Raw genomic sequence first — 27177 nt, 5'->3', positions numbered from 1 at the left:
CCAAACGCTGCAGCCCGACTCCCAGGGTCTGTGTGGGAGCACAGGGGACCCCGATGTCCCGCAGCCCCCCGGCTCGCACTGAGGGGAGGAGTGAGGCGGGAAGGGGACGCTCCAAGGGGAGGAGGGACAACTTTAGAAGTCTCCATATGTCTTTTCCTTTCAGGAAACACATCCTGTTCATGTTTGACTGCCGTGGCAGCGGCTCTGTTTGTTGCAGTCGACTACGCCCTGAGGCTCACCAAAAACAGCCACAAAAACAGCCATTTCCTCTGAGTGCAGAGGTGGGGGGCGGGGGGCAGACCTTTTCCTCACGGCACTCCGCGCTCCAGCCCCCACCGCTCGCAGCGCTGGTGCTCGGAGAGACGCAGCGGAGCAAATTCCTCGGGATACTCCAGGCTCTCCTAGCTCCTTGGGATGAAAACATTCGTCTGGAGTTCAGCTGGGCTTTAAGGATGCCATCTGTCAGCATTCGCGGGATATTCTGAAGCGCTCATCCGAAGGACACCGCGAGGACCCCGCGCCCCGGGGTGCGCTGGGCACGCTGCCGGCCGGCACCCAGCGCCCGCGCTCTGCCCGCAGCCTGGATCCCCACAGCGCCTGCCTCGGCTCGCAGGGAATGGACCTCCCCGTCTTCCAGTTCATCACCGGCCTGGCACTGCTCATCAAGGTGCAAGAAGGTGGATAAGCCAACGCTGGGAAGGACAGAAACTTAAGTAAGCTTCCTGGTGTTCTTATTTTATGGAATTATCCTACCTACCTCACAAAATTCTCATTTGCTTCGTCAGAAACACCTCTGGAGTTGACTTTGAGAATGAACGGTGATGTCCTCTAGCCACTCATAACATCCTATCCAAGCTGCCTCCATTTCAAGCCCCATTTCAATGTGCTGCAGCTGACTGAGACCTTGCGTCTTCTGCTAATAGAGACTGGCAGCGAGCTGACAGTCAGATATGACTGTCCAGAAACTGGTAGCCACAGCTGTGTTGGTAGCCTTGGTCTCACTTATTCTTAACAACGCGGCTGCCTTTACTCCTAACTGGGTGTACCAGACCCTGGAAGATGGGCGTAAGCGCAGCGTGGGGCTCTGGAAGATGTGCTGGCTGGCAGAGAGGAGCAAGGCAGGAGCGAGCACGAGCAGCAGGCACGGGCAAGGGGAGGAGCGCGAGTGCGAAGCCCTGGGCTGGGGCTCGGAGTCAGCCGGGTTCCAGGAGTCTCGCAGCACTGTCAAATGTAAGTTCCATCTCTTCTCTGCTTATGCTGGATTGTCATAGATACAGGATTGTCATAGATAGAGAGTACCTGGTGCTGAGGAACGTGTAGCTCGGCAGAACGTCCGCATAGCTCATAGCACATCAGTGTTGACCGTTCGATTCTAAAAGTTTCTTAAGGTTAACAGTAAAATAAAATCAGGAAAATGAGAATAATTATGTCCACCCACTGGCTATGATTCCTCCTCCCTCCCCAAAAGAAGTAATCTGCATTGCACTCACTGTCCTGTTTTATGGCATACGGAACCACGCGCTTTGAAAAAATCCGTCCAGAAAACTTAAGTCTAGAGCTCTCAGACGCCTCCTCCTTGCCTTTCCCTCTTCTTGGATTCCTGCTATGAGCGTATCTCCCCTCAGTACATTAAATCATTATCGTGGCTGCTCTGAATACTGAAAAAGTACAAAGAGAACCATATTTTTTCAGATTCTATGTTAGTTCCCTTTTTTTTTCATCTGGAGGACAGCTATATCTTTGGCAAAAATTACTAAGCTGAGCTAGGTATTAACATACAGAAATACACTTTTGGTGAAAAAACCCTAAGTACTTGTGGAATAAGAAAAACATTAAGCGTGGCATAGTTCTCACATGCAATTTCAGACACCTTTGTTAAATCACAGCTGATGGGTCCAAAGGCACTCATTGAGAACCTCTGCTTCCAGCAGCTCTCCCAGCAAGCAGACAGCAGATGAGGGCTCTGAGCAGCACTGCCTCAGGGTTTGTTCCATCAGGCAAACTCAACCAACACTAAGTGGATCCTTCAAGGAAATGAATTTAAAGTATTAAATGTCTATAAAGCTCATGCCTTGGCAGACGTTAGGATTTTTTCTAGAGATTTTAATACTGCTTTTAAACTGTGCTGGTACCTCTGAAGACTCATAACAGCAACATTAGTAAGAAAAAAGGTTCCATGTTTTTTTTTCATGGTTTGAAATATGGAGAAAAGGAAAAACGCTGTTCTGCCCTAAAGTCTCTTATACCCCTCTTGAGACCAAATGAAAATAAAAGAGGAATTTCTTTCCAAAATATGTTTTAGTGTGGGCTCACACAACTTCATGCTTTCCAGAAAGCAGCGGCTGCCTTCTGTGCACATGCTAACATCAAATCCCCAAAAGTCACCTGTAGAGAACATGTCAACCACTATGAATCCCTGAATATGATCTTTGGTTTTACCCACCAGAATTTTTGTTATGACAAATAATAACAAACAGAATTAGACTTTTGAAAAACTTCTTTGATGCCTACCTGTAACTTCATCACCTGAATGACTGCCCTGATTGTTACTGATCAGTCAGCTTCTGACTTAAAAAGCTTGCTTACCATTCATGAACTTTAAAAGTACCTGGTCTCTATGGAACAGATAGAGTAAGTTCCTGTGTATTGAATCGGGCTTCTGCAGCTTTTTAAGCCCACCAACTCACAGTTCCTGCTATGAACAGTTCAGAAGATGGGTGGTGCTCTAAAGATAGGCATAGAAGAACTGTTTTCATAGCAAAATGGTGTGGCAACAATTTCTTACATGAAACAGAAGCAAAATGTGATAGAATTTTTTTAAACACTATAACTACAGCACAGTCATGTGCCTCCCACCTTCCCCCCAGTTCTCTAACACTTAAAAGCTCTTAAAATGCTGGTTTAAAGAAGGATTTTGAGGTCCAGTGACTCATATTGTTCAGCATCCATGCATTAATGTGGGAGCCAGCAGTAAGCAGAAGTCAAATTTTCAGTCTCTGGAGAAAGGAAAATCTCACTTGTGCAGCTCTACCATGACAAACTAATGAAGAAACTCATCTGTTGCACATTAAGATGCGTTTCCATGGGTTGTACACCTCATCAATACGGGCCTGATCCTGCATTCATAATTTCATAACTTTAAAGATGCTGTCTAATGATGAATCGCATTAGTGATGTAAGAAGGCAGTCCTCATCTGTCAGTTAGAATGACACTGGTGTGTGTGTTATATACATACATACGGATGGGTGCCCCCTCCCTGGAAGCACTCAAGGCCAGGCTGGATGCAGCTGTGAGCATCCTGGTCTAGAGGGAGGTGTTTCTGCATATAGGAGAGGGTTGGAACGAGATGGTCTTAAGGGTCCCTTCCAACCCAAGCCATTCTATGTATGATTCTACTCTCTCTCTATGTATATACATGTGCACAGCTTTTTGAATGAAAAATTCCTTCCTCAGAGTTAAGGCGTAGTAGTATTCTGGATGCAATAAGTGGAAAAGCAGGTTCTTCCAATAGAATGCAAGAAAAGATGCAGTATTGGTCATAACATTTCTTCACACATTGATGTGGACGTGTTTGTGAGGCAGGTTGATCTCAGTTCATCAGGAAAAACTTAAACCTGTGGGAATTCCAGGTACTGTGTGAGTAACAGCCAACTGAAGGCAGTGCTGTAAGTAGGCTCACTCACTGGCAGAAATGGATATTCTTAAACACTGAATATAATTTCAAGGCCCGTTCTTTCTTCCATTGAAATCATTGGCAAACCTCCTTTCACAGGACACAAAGCCAAGTTTTCTCCACCCGTGGGTACACAGCCCAAACAAAATGACTTCCATAAGAACGAGGGAAGTCGCTCACTGTCAGAATCTGCACGTGCTTCAACTGCAAATACACTACACCACATTGAAAGAAATAACAAATTGAGTCTTGCATGTTTGGTAAAAATGACAGAAATGCTCCGTCAAAAGATCACACAGGCAGTGGCCAGCAGCAGTCAGTGTGATACAGCACCTCTGCCAAAACCGCTCTGAGATGGAAAGTCAAATTCCACACCAGAACCTCTCTGATCCAATTCCCCACTCATGGGACATCTGCGTAAATCATTGCATCGTAACACACAAACCACTGAAGCAAGAGGAAAATTAAGGTGTTCTGGATTTAATCCATATGATATGAACACTGCATCAAGGGTATGAAAGTCAATAAAGGATAGATAGAATAAATACCAAGATGTACATATACGCAACATTGTAGATGCTGCAGAGTCACCATGAAGAAACAGAGATTAGAAATAGGGGGGAAAAGTCCAGAGAGAGAAGTCAGTGATGCTAAAGGAAAAATAGATAGTAATTAAATATCTCAATGTGAACCATTCCTGCAAGGTACACTGTGAAAGAAATGCAGGTGACTTGGGTTCTGAGGGGAAAACCTCAACTCTGTTCTGACCGACACCTCAGTGCCCCTGGAAGGCGGGGATCAGTCCCTTCTGGCTTTAACCACATTTTCCCTTCCCTCCCTTTTGGCCACACATTCCTGCACCCTTCCTTCAGCCACCTGTGATACTAGAATGCTTCTGTGAGACAGCTGAAATGACTAAGAGCAAGGAAATACCCAGGTTTGAAGAGGAATCCTTCAGGTTTGGGTTGTTTTTTCCCGCTTGGTTATATTCTGATGGATTAAGCAGTGGGCTCAGGAGTCACTCCTTGCTGAAACGTGATGTGAACCTTGTTGATGAAACGAGCACAGGCTGAGTGATGGAGGTGTGATGGTGGCAGAGGACTCCCTTTCGGAGGCAACACATCAGAGATCTTTCCTTATGCTGAGAATCCCAGCCTCGTTAGGAGGATAACAGGCAAAGTTTTTCCAACAAGGGCAAAGCCAACAGATGATACTTAAAGCCACTGAGCACTCACACGGCATGTTCTCTCTTCCAAGCACTTCAGGGAATCCTGCCTGCTCAGGCAGCCAACCACTCCTGAACACGAGCGAGGGCAAGGAGTTCAGCTCGGTCAGCCCTCCCCTCGCCCGGCCCTGCACCATATCTACACACCCCAGCACACTGGGGTACTTGGAATCAGCACTGGTATTTCTGACCACGCTGCTCAGTGCAGCTGTGCCCCTAAGCCCCACAGCACTGCCGGCTCTGTGGACAGATGGAGCTCATTTATTTGTTAGCAAAGGTCACATTCTGTTCCTTTTTGTCTAAAGATCATTACGAACAATTTGGAACTGCAGGAATAGATATTTTTTTAAAACTTCACTTGGTTCTTCAGGGAGCCAGAAGGACTGAATGCAAATCCCAGCAGTGGGACGCTTATTTCTACTACAGATGCCGAGAGCAAGACATCCGTAGTTCTTACAAGCAGCACAACCAGTGACAGGGAAAGGCACGGCATCACGAGTGACTACGTGACTCCAGAAGAACTGAATATAAACACCTGCCAGCCTCAGAGCATGATTTATGCAGACACTTGCACTATGAAGAGCAGTGCTAAGCCAGGCTGCTGCTCTGCGTGGGAACAGCGCTGGCTTTTGTTTGCAGAGGTAACAATTCAGAGTGACACTGGCTGCTGATGTTTGGCTGGACTGAAGCCATGCCATGTCAGGCAGTGAGCATCACATTAGTTTTTTACATAGACAGATCAAGAATGAAGGGTCACTGCACCTGGAAAAGACAGCTATCAAGAGATTAAATACAGCCAGACACTCACTGTGTCCATGGGTGCCTGCCCAAGATATAACCTGCTGAGGCTGCTGCACAGACACAGTTTGCCCTGCTGCAGCTCCGAGCTTCTGATTTCCCTTCCTAGCACCTGCAATGTGGTCAGCATTTCAATTAGTGAAATGACTAATTGCAGCAGGGGAGGCAAATATGCAGGAGGTAAAATTTAAGAGGTCTGCTCTTCAAATTGGAGTCAGTGCTCATCTTGACATAGATTTTACTTTGCTATGGACTCAGTCCTGAAGTTCCAAACCACTTTTTTACCGAGCTGTCATAGTTCAGTTGGGACAGACCTGCAAGGATCATCGTGTCTGGCTGCAATAGCCAGAATTGTTTCATTGGGCCAGAACAGCTTGATTCCTTCCCCCTTTTATTTCTCTAATTTGTAATGTATCCATCCAGCATCAGAGTGCATTCAGGACTCCTAAGATCTGAAAGCCATAGACCTGCTGATGGGGATTCCCCAAGGAAGACTTTACTTTTAAGGAAAGCCCTGCTCTTACAATAAGACAGGCAAAAAAAAATTTGTGTAGAAAGGGTTCCAAAGTTCCGTATACTGTGGGACATTTATTGAAGAGAAATTCCACTCCCATCTTTTTTGCTGTCAATTAAATTCAGACCCTTGAAATAGAATACTGAGGAGGCAGCGTTTAAATTAAATCTTCCCATGGTCTGAGTTACATGATAAAAGGTGCACTTGGATAATCCCAGCACTCTTGTCTGCTTAACAGACACCTTTAAAGAGCTTCAGTACTTCCGAATTCATTCTTCCCCTCCCCCAAAATCTCAAAGATTAACATAAATAACAACAAACCAAAATCAACATGAGAAATGAAAAGTCCAAAGACTTGATAGCACAAAGACATACAGTGATGCTGATTGTCAATAACTAGGGACAGTGATTCTGTTTATTGCCTTCATCTTAATTGTTTTGAAATGAAAGCCTTACTCTTGTGCTTGTACTCTTGTACAATGAAGAATAACTCTTTGATCACTTATCATCTTCCCACAAAACCTGTCTCATTTACTCAACGACCTAAGAACGGAGAGATTAGTGGGCATTCAAACTGTGATAACTAGGAGGGTAAAAACGACAGCACTGCTCATTAATTTTGTACTGTGAATTCGTAATCACACCAAGAAAAACTTCTCAGCACTTCGTATTTATTCTCTCTTGACACTCAAGGCCCAGCTGCAGCTGTTCTCTATGTGAGCAGTGGGGACTTTCTGCACATCTGACCTTTGGTGACAATGCTGACATCCAAACCAGAGGAACAGACAGTTAATAGTCAGAAGTTTGGCTAATGTGGATTTTTTTAGAATGATAAATAAGGGTTTCTTCCAAAAAAAACATAATTCACTTCGCCGGGATGGAATTAAAGTTCTTTAGGAACAAGACCACGAGTAACAGCAAGACAAATCAAGTAGAGAGTGCTCCCATGAAAGACCAGTATAAGCACACTTACACGTACTGTTCTGGCTTTTCCTGACGTTCGGATGCTTGGTTTTGCATTCCTGAAATATGATGTGGATTGTAAAAGCCATTTGGAAAGTTTGAAATAGTACAACTCCACTATAAAGAACCACACACTACCGCCATGAACCATGGGCAGGCTTCAAAAAGCCTGGGCATAACCAGCTGTTCCTTTCTAACTGCCTTAACTGTGTCAGGATAAGAAATTGAATTCATCAGACTCCCGGAGGAAGTCTGCTCAGAGCTTGGAACACAAACAAAACCAAGCTGCTGGCTCTCTGCTCTCTGCATCTGGTAATGCAGTGCCTTCCCAGAAGCCAGGGGTGAACACATGAAGGCTGCAGTCAGTCTGGGGACACAACACTGCTCTGTAACACAGCTACGAGCTCAGAGAGATGCTGTGAGGAACACGGCTCTCATTTGAGGCTTTCGGAGGACTTACCAGCTATGTTAAGGAAATGTGTGCAAAGACTTCTCAGACTATTTACTGAAGTAGATTTGTTAGGAGCAACAAGAGATGCATCCTTCCTGGGCTAAGGCCTTAGCAAAGTGTCAAGTTCCAGATGAAAACCATGTACTCAGAATGTCTTCATCATGTTAGAGGAAATCTAATTACTTCGCCAATTCAGACTAAATTGTATCAGAAGCAGCAGATGATCTCAGCCTGCAGACACAGGTTGCAAATAGATACCAAAGAGTGTAACTTTTGGGATTAAGAGAACTGAAGTTAACATAACCATTTTAACACTAACACAATCAGTAGGAACAAGCAAGTTTCCTCAAGAGAAGAATATCCTGAAGTACTGACACACTCACAGGTGCAATTCAATTAGCAGCAGATTAAGGTGCTGCTATCCTTCAGTGCAATGAATTCCTAAGAGCTGACTGAAATTTAAGTTGATCTTTCAGATTTAAACACGCTGTCCCAAAGCAGGGATAGGTGAGCAGTGTACTCACAGACCATTCCTCCAGTTTAGATGACAAGCAGTAAGCTGTGAAGCCATAGTGAGATGTGCAGGTCCTGCGCTGCTCCCACACAGTGAGGAAGCTGTGCTCGCTCACCTCTTCCCATGCCTGGTAACTGAAGTACAGAAGCTGGCCTGAAGTTTCCGCTGACAATTTTGGAAGTGCTGTTTCTAGGGGAAGTTGTAGATAAGTATTAGGGCATCTTGGGCTGCTTAGTATGAATACAGACACCGTGATGTAATCTGTCAACAGCTCGAATTCCCACCTATCACTGTTTTTTCCCTAAATGCAAACAAAATAGGGAAAGAAAACCTGAGACTTTCAGCAATCAGCACCACCTGATTTTGCAATGAGATCATCCTTCCCAATAATTCTGAAACACTGTGAGTTACCCTCTAGCACGACTAATCTGCTTTTGCAAAGCACAAATAACCCTGAGGCTATCATGTAGCATTAAATTGCTGCTTGCAAATAAGCAAATCAAATCAACATTGCTAATCCAGATGGATACTTCTGGTCTAGGAAATGAGCAATGCAGTGGGGAATTTGAACTGGTCTCATCCCTGGGATTTGGGTTTTGACCCTTGACTGGTCACTGTCAAAGCAGAACTCAACAGCCTGGGCCCCAAACTGCCCAGCTGCACAATAAACCCAGCTGGGTTCCCTGCCCGTGAATTGAGTACTTCTCAGAGTATACTGGGATCCAGATGAGCTTCCAAAAAGGAAAAGTCAGTGATCAGTACTTTGTAGTATTTAACAGCAGCCACCTAGAGCAGAGTATTGAAGTCATTCAGTACTTATCCCTATCCCTGTTCTCAGCAGTTAAATTGCATTAAGAGAGGTGAAGGAAAAGTGTGACGAAAGCAGGGGAGTACTGGATTGACCTCCTCTCCTCCCTTAATTGAGACTCAAAGTAATTATGAACACCTCCTGTTGTGTCCAGTTCTGTTCTGCTAGAAGCAACCCATTCTATCTTAGGAAATGCCTTTGATGGCGAAGCTTCAGGAGATATGTGCCATTAGCAATGAATTCAAAACAAAAAAGTGGGATGTCCAAAATAGCTGTGTTGTCAGGACAGCCTTACACAAGAGATTCTAGGAGCTACTGGTTAACTGAAATGCCTACAATTGACTACACAACTGTTATGAACCTCTTACTTTCACGTTCTGTGACTCATATACATCATTTTGCAAAAATGAAGCTTTTAAAAGACGCAAAGGCTGTAGTGAAATCACTATGGTTGGACATTCATACCGATTATAACAAACATGGAAAGCCCACTGGAATGGACTGCAGCTTGCTAACAAGGAGTTTCTGTGAATATAAAATTTAAATATCAACAGGCAGACTGAAAGAGCAAACACCAAATTTCAGGGCTCACACAAAAATGCTGTTATAGCTATCTTTGTGAAAGACTGCTTATGCCTGGATTGACCACTTACACAGACATGAGAACAGCCTTGCGCCCTTCCTCAGCATAATTTACAGCTTTGAAGACTTTGGGCGCAAGCTCTGAAAAAATGCTTCTCAATTGCACATTTTTTAGGTTATCCTCAGTCATAGATACCTGTACAACAGAATCACAGATTCACCCAGGTTGGCAAAGACCAACCATGGAAACAGCACCACTTCCCTGGGGCCATGGGTGCTTCCCACATCAACCACCTTTTTGAAGGGGGTGGTGTGGGGGGGTTTTGGGTTGAAGAAGCTCAGCTTAGGGTTGCACGTGTACGAAACAGAAGTAGGTGCTGAGCTGACAACATGTAAAGTTACGATGGCTCAGTAAGAAAGCAGAGTAAGCTGCAGAGTGGTGTTTCCAAACTGAGTAAAATTAATAAGTTCCACTGAGAAAAGAATGGAGTTAATTTTGCTTCCCACTGTTAATTTTGATCCCTTTCCTTTGAGCAGTCATTACAACTCTGGAACAAAATGAAGAGATGACAGGTCATACATTAGAAGTTTTAGGATGAAACAGCTGCTATATCCCAGTAGGAGGGGTGGAAGGGCACTCAGTTATTGTCCTACCTTATCCACAGCAATAACTGCTTTCATGTTTCATAAGATCACACCAACTGCCTCCTGCTTAACATTTTACTTAATGTGAAAAAGTGGAGTGGCTTCTGATTCTTATTAAACTCCTTAAAATGAAACAACATATTTTAATGAAGTTTAATTGAACCATGAGCTGTTTCTTACAGCACTGGGAGCTAAAGATGAGCAACGAAGAACTTAAAAGTAAACTCATTTTGATGGCTCACGCCAGTAGACTGGACTGAATGGTTACTACTGTGAAGTTCACTCTTGCCTGTCTCTATCAAGGAGCTGTGGGGTTTTTTGCACTCCTGGCAGTTCCCCTAGAGGATCAGGAGTTTCAGTCTCAGCTAAAGGGTTAAGGTGGCAAAGAATGACAAGATCCAACCACTTAGCAAGCACGACTCAGGCATTACTTGAACAACAGAAGAGATCAGAATTTCAGCTTACACTCCAAACTCTCTTTGTTCCTACTGCTGTCTGCTTTCTTAGGTATCAGCTCTTCAGTCATTCGTGGACTGTCATGGAAACATAAGGTGGAAAAAGCCAATCTTTCCAACAAGAAGTCAGTACAACGAACCACACAAAGCCTTACTGCCCAGTAACCTGCAGTGGGAGCAGTGACCTTTCCGAAACGTTCTACAGCAAGGAAGAATGCATTGTGAGGTCTGGAGACACTGAAATCCAGAAACCTGCTGCCAAAATAGGAACAGGCCTTAGGCAAAGCATTCTAGCTGACAACCAATCCTTTGTTAACAGCTTCCCGGAAAATAAAATTACTGCATCCAAATTCAATGCTAACAGCTCAGTGACTTCTGAAAGCCTGATGAAAATTAATGTCTGGAGCCTTTCTAATACTCTGTGTTTCTAATACTTTGCACATTGAGCTGCTTTTATTTCAGAATAGCAGTGACATATTGGCAAGAGATGTTGAACTGGCACAATGATGTTTACAAAACCCACCTTTTTGCTCAAGAGGAAGGAAAAGGATGAAAACAGGACATCCACCAGGTTAACAGGAAAAGTAGGAAAAGAAGCCTGACTGAAAGGACTGAACTATGCAGTGAATATATTCTGTCCAGCAGCCAGCTGAATCGGGTTCCAATCCAAGACTTGAGATATTTATATCTGTAATTATTTCTGCATTTCTTTACCTTTAATGTGTACAAATACATAAGGTCACATAACTTTTCTTTTCATGATGGCAGAACACCTAAATCAGAACTGTCAAACACTGACATCATTACACAGCAAGAAATACAAGGGTCTTCTCAGAGGGTCCAAAAGATTAATAAATGTTAAAAGAAGGAAGATTTAAGAATTCTCTATTTAATTCTATTATCAACATCTCTTAAACCAGTAATATATTAGCATTTGCCCACAGAATGCTTAAGGACAAGAGAGCTGCAGATTTCTTTTGCCATGAGATGATTGTTTAAGGGCCTTGAAAACCCAAGCCATGAACCAAGGCTCCATTTCAATCAGTGCCATACAAATGCAGAACAAAAGGACAGTTCCTGCAACACCCAACTCTGACTGCTAATTACACACAGAATCTTTGCAGGGCAGAAGCCAAGAGCTTTTGGTGGGCTGTCCTTAAAATGGGCTGCTTGCTTCAGCCCAGATTGTTTGGCACTGAAGCAGAAGTGACAGGATTTTCATTAACTAAAGGAAAGATTTCCTGAAGAAAATCTGTTCCTAATCAGACCACAGAAAATGCAGTTAAGAGGGTTAAGACTAAAGGGCTGTCAGGAGTGGGAAAGATATGTAAGAATCATTTTCCATGGACTGAGAATTCTACATACCTGCTTAGCCAGGATTTTTTCTTTCCTTTTCACCCTCAAACCCTCTTTTTAATCTCATTCTAACTGTAGGCTTCCTTCTCATGTTTCCCCAGTGCAGTTTGACATGATGCGCGCCTGCAACCTCATCGCGACCGTTGCTCTGACTGCTGGCCAGCTCATCTTCGTCCTGGGCCTGGTGGAGATACCCATCATTTCTCAGGATACCCAGTGGTGGGAGGAGGCCATTGCTGCTGTGTTCCAGCTTGCCAGTAAGTACACTTCTTTTTTTAAGGAAAAATTCGTCCATCCCTACTAAATCCATGTGGAAAAGATGGAGCAACTTCCAGGTGACAAAGCTTAGCGAAAAGGCCCAAATCTCAAAGTAAACACACACTGGCTCTCAAAAGCTCTCCCCTCAAGATTCTGCAGTATATGACTACAAGCTTTCATGCTGGAAATATCAGAATGCTTTTTCTAAGTTGGCAGAAGACTAAGCCATTCCTATTTCTTATGAAACCTGAAAGAAATACAGTCAATGCAATGTATTTCCATCATTTAGCAGGATAGAAAATACCTCAGCAGCTGTTTGAATGCAGAATGACAGGACGAATTTCTGAAGTCTTGCTGAAACACGACTGTTTTGCTTTCAGCTAACTGAATTTTGCACTGCGAACGTCAGCTGGACTTTGGGAGACAAACGTGTCTTTCAATCTTGCAAATTTTAACAGGGACAGTTGTAACTAAAATTCCCACAGCAATTCTCATAGACAAAAATTGTATATAGAGATGAGTGAGGGAAGGAGGAAATCACAGCATCATATTGAGAGTTTTGCGTAAAGTCACGTCATCTTCTTTACATAAAGTCACTTGGTATTTATTATAGTAATCCTATAAAAATCCATGTATGAAACCATCATTAATGGAATACTACATTCAGATTGCCTACAATTCCATATTAGAAACATATAGTTATTATTAATGTATAACCCAATAGGTTATAATCACTATTGTTTTTTTTTTAATTCAATTCTGATTCTTACAACACTGAATAGCTAGAATGGTACAAGTGTGAGATCTCCAGCCCACACTGCCGCAGGAGCAGCATCTAGCCCAGGTTATTTAAGTATGGTTCCCATAGCAATAACCACCACACTGAGGTGAACCTGAACTTCAAACAAGAGGAGACTGCAGTTCTCTTATCTCTCAAAGCGTCCCATCCAGTTTCCAGGTGCATTGGCTCAGTGCAATGAGAAGCCAGACATTCAGCCTCACTGCAGAGAGCCTCCTCCAGCCTTGCACACCACGGTCTTTTGCAACCCTGGATACCTTCTGCATAACTCTCCCTGATCTTCAGGTGCAGTGCTTGCTTTACTCTCACTCCTCCTCCCCAAAACTCTGCATGTCTGTTTTTCACAGAGGAAATGCATTCTGGCCCTGTTTAGATTTGTTGTTTCATTGACAAACAGCGCAGTGGACAGCCCTGTGCCTTTATTCTATCAAGGCTGCTAATTTTAGACTTTTTTTTTCCTGTGCTGGAGTCCGTTTTAAACACAGTCAGAGAGAGACTGAAGGGCGCCAGGATATCCCGACACAGGAGGAGGAAATGCCTGCTATTACCTGTTATGCAAGCTGAACCTTGAAATCCCCAGTGCTGGGAGGGGAGAAGGGAAGAAAGCCAGAGTCAGAGTGATTAACAAAACACTAATGAGAATGGCTGAAGAAGCTGCTGAATCAAGGAGTTCATCTGCTTGTCTGTGTTCAAAAGGTGTGAGGAGAAGGATCTGGCAGCTCATGACAGCTCCAAAGAAAGACGTCATGCTGCATGAATCCAAGCTCTCCCATCCGCGCACAGCGACTTCGGTGGCTGTTCCCCCCGTCATCCTCCTTTGCAATTGCACCGTGCTCTCCTTTGCTGTCAGATGGCTGTCTTGCAGTCAGTACTACTTCACACCTCATTTGCATAATGCAAATTTTACACTAAACAAACACCTTTCAGATATCCAGAACCACCAGCTTTGGGAATGTGTATTTAAAAGAAAAAAATCCTAAAATCCCCCACGATCTCAATATAGAACTGCCTTCTTGGAAACCTCCCTAATCTGCCAGAACGGTGGTATATGAATGCTGATTGCCTCGCTAAAGCAGTGGTCTGTCCTCTCAGGACAGGCAGCTCAAAGTAACAGCCTGCACTGACAGAAGAGGCTGTTTCTTCTTTCAGAAATAAATGCTTTGCAATGTTGGGCCGCCAACAGGGCACAGAAATCAGCCACACCAACCAAATGCCCTGGACTGAGCCCAGATGACAGCATTTTATTTTATATTATTTATTTTATTTTATTAGCCATTTTATAATGGCTAATGTTATTTCTGATGGATATCAGACAAAACACGTGCAAATTATGAGCGTGCCCACCATTTCCGTTGTTCTGGTGAAGGATTGCTGCTACATCTAGGACACCACCATTTCTTTAATAAAGGGGAGGACAGGGGCTGCCTCTCGCCCTGCAAACCACAGGCAGCGCTTTGCCTTTGAGCCTCCACCCCAAGGATGAACATTTCATCTGTTTTCAAGTGCAGTAGAGCATCAGAAAAGAACAGTGGATTATCCAAAAGTCCATGCAGCTGCCTGAGCTGAATTGCTACAAGGATCTGCTCTACTTCATTTGTATTACAGTGCAGTCCTTTGTCACCACTTCCCAGGAACACACATCCTAGTAATCACATCCAGTCCTCAGCCTGGTCGCTTCAAGGTCAAAAGATGACAAAGACTTCTCAAATAAGCCACCTCTCTTTTAACAGTAAAGCAGCTACAGATTAAGTTGTGAAAGACCCTCTGCTTTCACCCAAGTTCAATTCACTGAATTCCTGTCCTGTTACAAAGCCTGTTTTCCATACACATTGAGTAACATAGATGAGAGAGGGTATTTTGAGGGTTAAACCAATATATTTTAGTCCAGACAGATCATCCGTGTGAGAAGAACAAACATTCTAGAATGTACATACTTGGATCTTATTAAAGATTTCCTGAGTATTGTCTGGGCAATTTATTACACTTTCAAATGTCAACCTGCTGCATACTGAAAATGTAAGCACCTCATGTTTTCTTTTCCAAAAACCAAATGCTCTGGGGAGATTTGTTCTGCAATTTCTCAGTCAGTGATTCAGAGAAAACCTATCTTGGATCGTGTTCCCTCCAACTCCAGTGCCCGTCTGATCTCCAACTTTTGTGTCGATAGCAGACAGAAACAAAACTGACAGTCGCTGAGAGTGAAATCCAGCATTACAGAGGAAGATTTAAGTATGCAGCTCAGAATCAACGTGAACCTGCCACTCACTTATTTTCAGTCCCAGCATATTGCTGAAGCATTGTGCGTACAGTCTCCTCAACTCTGAAAGAAGTCATTTTGGCTTCAAAAGCTAAGCAAACTAAATGTCATCTTCCAAACCCTATCGCAAGTTCAAACCAACCATCTCTGGTCCCACGAGAGACTCCAGGCTTCATTCTGCCACCTGCACAAGTGTTTGACTGCCATTCAGAAAGGATGGACCTCTGACAGAAAATAAAGCCCCAGGAAGCAACGAGGAAGGAAAGAAGAGAGCAAACAGTGTTGCTCCTGGGCCAGCAATGGGATTCACACAGCTCCAGAGCCCTGCAACCTCACACCTCCCAGTTAACAGGAAAGCAAACTGTTTGCTTTGGAAAAGGAATGTGGTGAAAATGGAACCAGTGTTGTATGTGGAATTTTGTGTCACTGCTCAGAAATTTCTCTCCAGAGGGCTTTTCTTTGCTGGTTTTTTCCCAAGGAACTGTTAGAGACTCAATGTGCTGAGCATTAGATGGGTAACAGAGTCACCCAAGCAGTTGTAAAGGGAAATCCATACTAAGAGGATAGGAAATAAGAAAATATTAATCTACTGCAAGCAGGAACCTGCCAGACTGGATCCCAACTCATGTATTCCAGCCAAGATTCCCGTTCTGTACAACGGTGAATGTTGGGCAGTAGATTGAAATGCTGGAAACAGAGGAGGAAAGCTAGAATAAAATATCCTTTACTTTAGATCTCATCCTGGTTTCTGAAAGTCCAACATTGGAATAAACCTGAATAATAATGATTAATATTCATTCAAATTACTTATCAGCATTAAATTACTTTAATACTATCCTGAAGATTAAAACATTCTGTGCCCCCACTAAGCTTGTCACTTCCAGCCAAACCATTACAATTTTACCTCTCCTGAATTTCAAGCCTTGCCAACTCTTCCTACGTTTTTCAGCTGACAGAAATTTTCATTCCAGATCTCAACACAGCTGAGGAAACCTGAGTTCATACATATTCATGTCTGTGCTGCTAAGCCTTAAAAAACAAAACAAAAGAGCATTGAACCATTTACCCTCTCTTCCTTCTCAGTATTATAACTTTAGATCTGCTGATATCCAGAAAAAACTTAATGCAGAACAGAACAGCAAAGCAGCCACTGGAGAATAAAACTGATTATAATAATGATAGCAACGTGATCCTGATTTCTGTATAACTTCCTTCCACCTTCTGCCTTCACAGCACCCACAGGCAAGGTCTGTTTTAAAAGGAGATTCTATGGAGCTCTAGCCTAATACTTCCTGAAGAAAAAAAAAAGCAAATTAATGACTCTAAGTCTAAAAATCATAAGAAAAAGGAAGAACTCGGCTGCTTGACTTGTGCTAAATGTTCCTGTTATTTCTCACTTTTTTTACTGCAGCACCAAAACTTGTTCTTTATGTGGACTGCAAACCTCACTGATCTTGCTTTCAATGTCTGCAAAATTAACCAGAAAGATCTTAAAATATGGAAGACTGTCCTGCTTATTGTGACTGACATGCTTCACCTGAGCCAGCAAATGGGAAGGGCAGCAGCTCAGAACTCTTCACCTGGTAAAACTGCAGACAGAAGATAGTCTGCCTGTATTCTTCATGTCTGAATACAGATTTGAGTAGCAGGCAATTAGTGAAAACATCTCAACATCAATGGCACGTTCTGATTATAAAGCTGGTATTATTACCTGAGAAATATACAAGTGTAAGGAACAGGTTTTATGGCTGCGTTAGAAATAATACAGAAATGAGGGAGAAAAAAGATCCCAACAGTTAAAAATCAGTTCATAAGCAAAAAATATTAGATGCCTCCTAAAGTTTCAGCCTGAGCCATTTAGCTAAATCCAGCGTTGAGCTGCTGTTTGTCCTTTGATGCATCAGAAGATGGAGGACAGTTCTTGAAAACCCTTAAAGACAAATGACCACCACTAACATTTCTACAAGTATCATCTGTCAATGACTGCTTTTCTCTGCAGTATTCTTCTCTGCAGCTTTTTGCCCAGGCTGACAAGAGCTCTTACCTGTCTGACTCATGATCTGCCTTGGTCAAAGGCAGAGTTTCATCATCTCTAGCTGTCTGTGATTCAGAGGTGCCAAGCAATGTTTGCAGCTAAAGTTCAATCTTCAAGCCTGCACGTTTATTTTTATTTAAGCAGATAGCCAACAGAAATTATGTCTAATTCACAGGGAATTATTTTTAACCAACATTCAAGAACTTGCATTATTTCTATGGAAATCTCCAGAAGGTAACTAAGAAAAGACAGCTTATTATCAGAAGACCTACACTTGTTAAACAGTGCTCAGCACCTCCCTTAGGAGATTTCCACCAACAAAGCAGAAATTGGTGCCTTACACCAAGTCTCTCAATCTTAGGAGGTTGCAGAGATGGATTGCCATGTTCAAAGAACACCACTATTGTCCCTGAGAAGCTCTGCTACTCACAACTTGTGTAATTCTCAGAGATGTTACATTTTAACCCAAATGCTTGGGAATTTTTATAGTACTCACAATATCCAGCTGAAAACTCAGAGGCAGCTTTGGGGCATCATCAACTACAGCAATCATACTGCTACTGCTCTCATACTGCAAATAGCACAGAACTATTACAGAAGGTCTGCACAAACCTTGCACTGTTATAACAGGATATTATTGCAGGAAAATATGTTAATTGATTCATCATTTACATCAACTCCTACTCATTCACACTGGGAATCTACGTCATGTTGATAAAAATGCACTTGTACAAGTAGATGATCTAAGCTTGCAACTCAGAGCGGTAAAATCATTCCTTATAAAGTTTACTGAGTATGTAGAGAAGGGAGTGAAGCATTCTCCTCACATCCATTTGCTATTACACAGCACAAGGGTGGTTTGTGAATTCTGAACAGGCTGGCTGCTCTATTTTCCTTTGTCTTCCTCTTTCTGGCAGCAAAAGTCACCCTGCAGGACAAGCTTTACAGAAGAGGATTAGAAACTCTTGCAGCAGTGACCTACTAAGCTGCCTTCTTTGTCTAGAGAAATTAGCCTGCTGTGTGCTCTCTTACATAGCAGGGAGCTAGGGGATAAGGCTGCTTCCTGAAGCACATGAACCCTGTTACTGATAGAGACCTTTTATCAGCCTAGGAAAAAATAAAGAATTACAAAATATTCATAAAAAAAGATTCCTAAGATTCGAAGTTCCTAGGATTTCTGAGCAGTGGCACAGGCTGCCCAGCAAGATGGTGGAGCCACCATCCCAGTTGGTGTTTGAGGAGCACGGAGTCGTGGCACTGGGGGTTTAGTGGGCAGTGCTGGTGGCAGGCAGGCAGGTGGACTGGATGGTCTTAGAGGTCTTTTCCAACCCCAGTGAGTCTGTGAATCTAAGAAGGCAGCATCAGCGTACTGAGAAGATTTTTACAATTCAGCATGTGTCTAGGGGGAAAAAAAATAATCGCATCAGTACAAAGCGACTATGAAAGTGCTTTTAAAATGCTAGAAGTCTGCAGCTGGCTTATGGCCAGCCACGCTCAAACAGGAAGTTCAGCACACAGATCTAAAATACAAGTTCAAAAAGTAGCATTCCCCCAAACCCACCCCCACCAACAGTCAAATACTGTCCCAACCAAAAGTCTTCCTAGTGAATTTGTTATCTGTTTCCTTCCCCAGCGGAAAAGCCCCCCCCATTCAGGCTTGTTTTGCTACAGATGGGAAACAACTAGAGATAAACAGCAGCTCTATGGGAAAATGAAGTACTCTAAGTAATCTCATCAGGATTTTAGTAAAGATCTGGCCTCTGTGCAGACTTTCAGACAATGCACAATAAGTGACCTGAAATTGATTGAAATACATTTCTTCCCAGTGAAATTATTCCAGGGAAATTCAGCTATGCGTCTAAAAGCCCCGTCACAGCTATCCAACAGAAATGAAATTAATTAGTCCAAAATATTTAGTATTTCATAACTAAACTCAGAGGACTGAAGAAATATATCCCAGTAGCATGTATGGAAATAACCTCCTGATGCAGCTGGTAAGAGTGCCTACCACTAGGCTTACTACTCACAAGCAGAGAAGGACAGATGGGAGATTTGGAGATCAGGAGCTGCCTTGTGGGCACTGTGGGCAGTGACCACAAAATGGTGCAGTTCTCTACACCTGGTGAAGTCGGGAGGGGGCTCAGCAAAACCGCCTCCTTGGAGGGTAGACTTTGAACTGGTTGGGACATTGGTAGGGAGGATCCATTGGGAGTCAGTCCCGAAGGGTAAAGGAGTCTGGGAAGGCTGGTCCTCCTCAGGAAGGAACTCTTGGAGGTGCAAGAGCAGGCTGGGGAAGAAGACCAGTGTGGATGAACAGGGAACTTAGAGACCCCAGGAGAAGAAGAGTTTACCTCCTGTGGAAGAAGGGATGGGCAACTCTGGGAGAACAGCAAGCTTGTTATGATATGCAAGGAGAAAATTAGAAAGGCACAAACTGAGCTTGAACCCAACCTTGCCTTGCCAAGAGAAGAAAAAACGTTTTAACAAATATATTAACAGTAAGAGGAGGGCTAAGAGAGAATCTTTATCCTTTACCGGATGCAGCAAGGAACGTGAGCACTGAAGATAAGGAAAAGGCTGAAGTTCTCAATGCCTTCTTTACATCTGTCTTTAAAAGTCAGGTCAATTATCCTTAGGGTGCTCTACTCCCTGACCTGGAAGTCTTGGACAGAGAGAAGAATAAAGCCCCCACGATTCAGATGGAAACAGAGATCTGCTACTCCACCTGGACCGTCACAGGTCCACAGGGCTGGAGGGGATCCACTCAAGAATGCTGAGGGTGCTGGCAGAGGTGACAGCCAAGCCACTTTCCATCATCTGTCAGCATTCCTCGTCAACCAAAGAGGTCCCACAGGACTGGAGACCTGCCAGTGTGACTCCCATCTACAAGAAGGGTCATAAGGACCCAGATCTGTCAGCCTGCACTCAGTGCCAGGGAAGCTTATCGAAGAAATCATCTTGAGCGAGATCATGCAGTGTATGTAGGACAACTGGGGTCAGGCCCAGGCAGCAAGGGTTCATGAAAGGTGGGTCCTGCTTGACCAACATGATCTCCTTCTATGATCTAGTGACCCGCCTGGTGGAAGGGAAGGCTGCTGATGGAATCTGCCTGGACTTCAGCAAGGCCTTTGACACGGCCCTGCGCAATATTCTCCTGCAGAAGCTGTACCTGTCCGTGGCCTGGACAAGTGCACGCTTTGCTGGGTAAAGAACTGGCAGGAAGGCCGGGTCCAGAGAGTGGTGGTGAATGGAGTTATACCCACCTGTCATGGAGTCAGTACTGGGGCCTGTCCTGTTTGATACCTTTACTGATGAGAGCATTGAGTGCATCCTCAGTAAGTAAGATGACACCGAGCTGGGGACGTTTGATCTGCCTGGGCAGGAAGGCCCTGCAGAACAACCTGGACAGGCTGAGGACAATGGGATGAAGTTCAACAAGACTAAGACATTGCTATATTTACATTAACAACTGATTTAACAACCCATTTTATATAACTTCCAGCAGGAGTTGAATTCCAGCACCATCTTTCCTACAGCAGATTTTTGCAAGTGATACAGAATCACAGAATCACAGAATTGCAGGGGTTGGAAGGGACCTCCAGAGATCACCGAGTCCAAGCCCTGCCAAAGCTGTTCCCTAATTCCCTACAGCAGGGCGCACAAGGAGGCGTCCAGGCGGGTCTTGAACACCTCCAGAGAAGGAGACTCCACGACCCCCCTGGGCAGCCCGTTCCAGTGCACTGCATGAATTTTCAGGAATATTCAAGACAACACATTAAAATATTGATTTAAATTCCTACTGCTGGTAATGGCCACAGTGAAGGCTGTAAAAAAGCATAGAGATTTCCTCTATGAAAATACTCTGCTTCAGCTATGTTAGTAAAATATTAGTCGAATTCCAGTTTCACTCTTTCATTACAGAAATTAGATACTACTGCATCAACACACTAGGATTTGCAACCACGTGGTACACGTGATAACTTTCAAGGCTTTACCCATCAGCCTGGCAGAACGGACAACTTGGATATGGCCATGTAAAAGAGGCCTACCAAAATTATATACCCACACATATGTATCTACTTTCTCTAATTAACCGTGGAAACTGTAGAGCAATGTGCTTCCAACTTTCCCACTTCTGTCATGCTTTTTTCTCTCTTAAATGTCAGTTCCTGTCTAGCCCATTGCAAAGAATTCTAAACAGATGCTCTGTTTTTCACTGGAGAGCTGCAGTGACTCACTCCTGCTATCGGCCAAATCAGGGAGCTCTGACAGTGACTATCTCCCAGTTCCCTCTCGCTCAGTCACTGGCACAGAACTGCAAAAGAAGAGAAAGCCTGTTGCATGATTGGCTGCTCGTCTGATCTAGGGTTCAGGCAAAGGGCCTGTGAAGGGAAACAGTCTTGCTAACATAAATAGTTTTATTTTGGGCCCTGTAAGGAAGCCTTAGTTCTTTTTCCTGGCAGATAATTTCTCCATCAGATAGAAGGATGCTCATGAAGTCAGCCCGTCTAGCGCACCGATGTGCAGCCACTCAGGACAGTAATAGGCCACAAGTGATAGATAAGCAGGAAATAAAAAGATCACCGATATAATTAAAAGCTGTTTGTTTGGGAAAAAAATTAAATCTTGAAAGTAATTCCTACAGCATTTATTTACCTGTATATTGCCATAAAGGAACTGACTGCTGCTGCCTCAGCTAAAGAAGGCACACGATGGGGCAGTTATGCCCAGGGGAGTACAGCTTATACACGGTCCTAAAGACTTTTCCCAGCACAAGCAGATCTGACTTTCAGTAAGGAAAGGGAAGCATAAGTTAGAGATAACAGTAAAAACTCATAGACCTGCTGTCAGGAAGGCATCAGTCACAGTTCAGCAGCTGAGCACTGTGCTGCAAGGCATTGCTGCCACCAGGGTTACTCTGTGCAGCTGGTGATCCTCACCTAGCTTCCTCTTCCAAGAGCATACTGCAAGGTAAAGTGGACGATCAGCAATTAAAACTGACCCTCAGAGGTGCCTGTAAGTGGTTGCTGATTAGCTTCAAAGCTTGTTCCTGCTCACTGAATAATAAATTGAACCCTATCATTAAAATGCACATGAATTAAGCTATTTCAAATCCAGCCAGCACATCTGACAGTTCTTATGGTTTGCATCACACCTTTTTTCTATACTATTTAATGTGGGTTTTTTTTATTCCCTGTGAAAACGTGAACTGGGAAAAAGTTCTAAAAGGAACTCAAGAAGAAAAGTGGTAACAAAATTTGGTGATGCTCCAGGCAGACTCATCAGTAAGATGGGTCCCTTGCTTTGCACCTCAGTGCCCTCCTTCCTCTGAGAATTTTAAACCAGAAGGAAAAGAAACAGGCCTGCAACTTTTGCCATAGGAATTACGACCAGCCTCCTTTTCTCTCAGCTTCCCATCTTTATATGAGAAAAGTGGTATCTATCAGCCTTGAAAAGTGGGTAGCAACCTGTAAAGAGCAAAACAGTTGCATGAATACCTAAAGACCTCAAACAGAGAAGAGACAAATTCTCTACAAGCACATTACAGCTGGTGCACGCTGCTCTCAAAATCATGGCATTACAGAACCAAGACACTGAACTCAAGACGACTGCTGTACATGTATTACTCTGGAAATGTGACAAAACTATTTTATTTCCCAGATACGTCAGAATCTTATGTGCTATTATTGCTAACCATAAAGGCAAAACTCATACAGCACCCAGAAAACAGCAAACAAGCAGATCTTGACTTAGAATTCAAAAGCAATCAAGGAAACTTCACAGAAAAGGAAGAGCACCATTAATTGGAGTTCTGGGGACAAAAGTGGCATTCTGGAAGGGCCAACCAACGAAAAATTCAGAGTGGGTTTTGACTGCACAAGGAAAGAACTTTTCCCCTTTCAGGTGAGCAAAGCACATGAACATAAAGCAAAGTGGACTCCTTCAAAGACAAACAACACACCTTCAACATTCTGTCCCATATTCCAGGATGTAGATGATAAGCCTGGCTTCAAAACAACCAGGATTTTTAGAAAGCGTGCATAATCTGCTGTACAGCATGTTGTCCAACACTTAGGATCAAAACAAGATTCAAGCTTGTCAATTTATGCTTGACAGTTAAGTTTCACGAGTTTTCTACCTCAGCCATCAGTCAGTATTTCATCAAACAGGAATCAAGAAGCAACTTTCAAACTGGTGCACTTAGCAAATCGTGCTGGATGACCTGTGTGCTAACATCCCCTCTCCAACTCAGCGATGGTTAAAACTGCCCTCTTTTCCAATCGGTGTACATTTTAACAAGGAATGCAGAAGCCTGCAGACTCACGTTGAGTGCTGATGAGCAGTCACTGCACAGCTCACTGATTTCTAGCATTGCTAGCATGTTTCTAAAAGAAGAAACACCTGATAGAATGCACACTCAGGCTGTGCTCTGAAAAAAACCAAGGTGCAGAGCCAGGCTGGGACCATTTCAGAGCACTGCGGTGTATTGGTGGGAAGTTTCCAAGTGCAGCTAATTGAGAAAACAGAGCACGCAGACTCCGGTGCTTCCTAAGGAAAGGCTTCCTCCCCCTTGTCCTTGCCCATGCACTTCAGGAGACAGTGTCTACAAACCCTTCTGGCTGCTTATGGGCCTTTACTGTCATCTTCCTTTGTGAAGGGCTCCCTTTGTCAATGCAATTTCTTGTGATACGGCGGTAGTTAAGATATGAGATCTAAGAGAAAGCCTTTTCTTGTGTCAGAAATATATTTGCCTCTGTTTTGATCTAAATTGTCTCAGAAAGCTGAAAAGCACTTTTATTTGGGAGTAGGGATAGAAAAACAAATACAGTGAACAGGGAGCAGAAAACTATCTGTGCTTACTGCTGTGTTCTTCAAGAAAAGGGCATTCTTATTAACACTAAAAAGTGGGAGTCGAGGAACATGGATTCAGCCTGTTCTAACGTGCACATACTGCATGACTAGAAAAGTCACCTCACCTTATCTGCAATATGACAACCTTTTATCACTGGTGCTCACAAAAAAAAAAGGAAAATCTTTTCTTTCTCTTCTGTTTTTGCAAGTGACGTTGTGACATCTGTGGATGGAAATGCTAGATAAGTGCACTGTTATTATTCCTGTATTAACTGCCTTTTGAGGAATTTAATACTGTGCTTACTGTTAGAAAAGGAACAGAAGCTTCTGGCAGCTTCTGCAGGCACATTAAAAAAGTAGGACCCAGTGATTTCAACCTCTTTCTTTCTCTTTTGTTTGCTTTCATGCATACGCACGCAGAATATATATTTTATCGTTTCTGCAACACAAAGGGATAAAACATGAAATACAACAAAGTAGGAGTAAGAAATTTAGACCGGTGTCAACAGATTTAAGCTGAATGTTAAGACTGCTTTGCAGGCACCTCGCTTTGCATATTCCATCGTGTTTAAGAGCGGGTTAAAGAACACACGCAGCACAGTGAACAGCGAGGGAAAGGCTTTGCAGATTCAGAAATATCCAGCTTGTAGCATCTGGCCACTGCAGCAATCCAGGAGTAACCGAACAATTCTCACGCTCTTTGCAGGTTTTGTTCTGGTCATTGGACTGGTGACCTTCTACCGCATCGGGCCGTACACCAACCTCTCGTGGTCCTGCTACCTGAACATTGGAGCCTGTCTTTTGGCCACGCTGGCAGCTGCCATCCTCATATGGAACATCCTCCATAGGCGCGAGGACTGCATGGCGCCGCGGGTCATCGTCATCAGCCGCACCCTGACCGCTCGGTTCCGCCGGGGCCTGGAGAACGACTACGTGGAGTCGCCGTGCTGAAAGCGTGGACTTGCAAGGGGAAAGGTCTCCAAGGAGATCTGCGTTGGTGTTTTATATAAATAGATGCTATAATTTAAAACTAAGGGTTGAAGGACATCACGAAGCTCACTCTTGTGGGCAGAGGCCCTCAATTATTATTTGGATGGGCTCCATCTATATACATATGTATAAAACATATAATTTTATATATATTATATTGCCCTCTTCCTCTACTGTACAGCGCAGAATATTGGGCTGTCAGAATCCTGACAGCATCACAGCTGTGTGTCAGCCAGAGCAGAGAGATCCGATGAGACCACAGAGGAGAGACGACCTAACGTTTACTGCCTGGATAAAGTTGTCTTGCTCCCTTAATAACATGGAAAGCTTTGGGAGACCGGTGATGACCAGCTTTCCTTTGCAATTAACAGGCAGTCTGAGAAAGCAGAAAACTCACTGTAGAGTAAGTGATGATTTTTAACAGCTGTTAAGATTTCATGGCTTTTTAGCCTTCCATCCTCATCCCATTCATCCATTTCAAGGAACTTCTCATTAACTGCAACACCTACTCTTTTCAAGCCACATCATAAAGCAAGAACTACAACTCTAATAACTCTAATTGGTAAAGGAATGCAGAAGAATTCACTGCATTTTCTCCAGACACTACTTTCTTCACCCTAAGAGAGAGCTTCGGGTTTATCCTATGTGTAAATAGATGCCATTAAAAATGAAAAGGGCATGCCACTAGAACAGGCCTTACACGGTGCTGAGAGTCTCCTTCAGTGTTACACTGTGGGCAGATCTACAGAAGGCGGTGACCTGGATTCTCTCATAATCATAGATACTACTGATTCGCTTCACAGGAAATTATTAGTAATGATCAATATTTCAGCCCACATAAGTTTCTTCCTGGCTTGCTTTAACTTTTGCCAGGTAACTTCCAGATTAGAGTGTTATGTTAGGACGTCCAGCTCTGCCCAGCAATGCTCAGAGGCACCTTATAGAATACTGGAGACAGTACCTGCTACTGCAGCACATAACTGGAGAATAAGACAAACATAGACTTTGCCATGAGATAAAGCATCTGTCCGTTAACTTCATATGGTAATGAAAGGAAAATTTAGTACCTCCAGAACCTGGCACGATGCCTGTTGGCCTCACAAGGGCTCACAAGGCATGCATGCAGCCTTCAGGAAGAAAAAACAACGGGTCAAAAACTGTTATGCCAAAATACTTCAGACACAGCCGCAATGACAGACGTTTAGGAGTTGTCAGCAGAGGCTCCTCTGAGCACTTCCTGACAGATCTGAAGGGCTGAGCTGTGAATGTGAGCTGTGAATGTCACAGACTGCACGACGCTGTCGTGTTGCTCCCAGCCCAAACACTGCTCCTCTTTGCTATTATTTTCACCATAGTTTGCCACACTTAGAACGTGATCATCAAGCTGGCTCTTGAATTCTGTTCTCAAACTCAGTTCCGATGCAATAAGAAACTCACCCCCAACTGCTACTCTGCATCATGTTCATAGTCAGCAACCCTGTGCAGAGACTGATGCTCCAGAGCAATTTATTGTTCTAGACTATCAGCACAGAATACCTTCATGCTGACAAAGAGTTTCTTCTAACAGTAGGTTTGTAAAAACCAACTAAAATTTGTATTCACTCGCCTGCATTACTTCCTGGAAAAGCTCTACCTTTCCTAGAGGCAACATGCTATGATTAATTGCAGGGATTTTTAAAAATTAAACTATTTGAATATTTAAAAGACATTATATTATTTCTTCTAATATTGCAATATCCGTATTATAATAATGTACATTTAAATTTAAAAATCAGCTATGTGGTCAGTAAATTTGTAATACTTGGTATGACTGTGAGTATTTTAGATGTATAAATAAAATTATGAATGTTCACTCTCCTCTGGTGATAAGGCAGAATTTGTGCCAGGCACAGGGGAAGGTTACTCATCTGCCCCCAGTCAGTGATCAAAATCTACAGTTCACAGTGCCTCGTGGACAAAGAATAAGCAGAGTTTACATTGAAAGTCAGTAAAATAAAGATT

The 27177-nt window shown here is 43.5% G+C and overlaps 2 protein-coding genes across 4 annotated transcripts in view; one reads left to right on the top strand and one right to left on the bottom strand.

Moving 5' to 3' along the window:
* The window catches only part of IFT140 (intraflagellar transport 140), a 76860-nt gene that overhangs the window by 17786 nt on the left and 31897 nt on the right, over positions 1-27177 (bottom strand). The gene's annotated exons all lie outside the window — the stretch shown is intronic.
* TMEM204 (transmembrane protein 204) lies at positions 165-27034 on the top strand. The gene is made up of 3 exons (XM_052679955.1): positions 165-1230; positions 12087-12242; positions 24893-27034. Exons 1-3 carry the CDS (start codon positions 951-953, stop codon positions 25135-25137), a joined length of 681 nt encoding a protein of 226 aa, XP_052535915.1. The 5' UTR covers positions 165-950; the 3' UTR covers positions 25138-27034.

Source organism: Tympanuchus pallidicinctus, unplaced genomic scaffold (assembly GCF_026119805.1).
Source record: "Tympanuchus pallidicinctus isolate F22 unplaced genomic scaffold, pur_lepc_1.0 scaffold18, whole genome shotgun sequence".
Classification (NCBI taxonomy): Eukaryota; Metazoa; Chordata; class Aves; order Galliformes; family Phasianidae; genus Tympanuchus; species Tympanuchus pallidicinctus.
The sequence above is the reverse complement of the archived record's forward strand: the minus strand, read 5'-3'. Positions and strand labels throughout refer to the sequence as shown.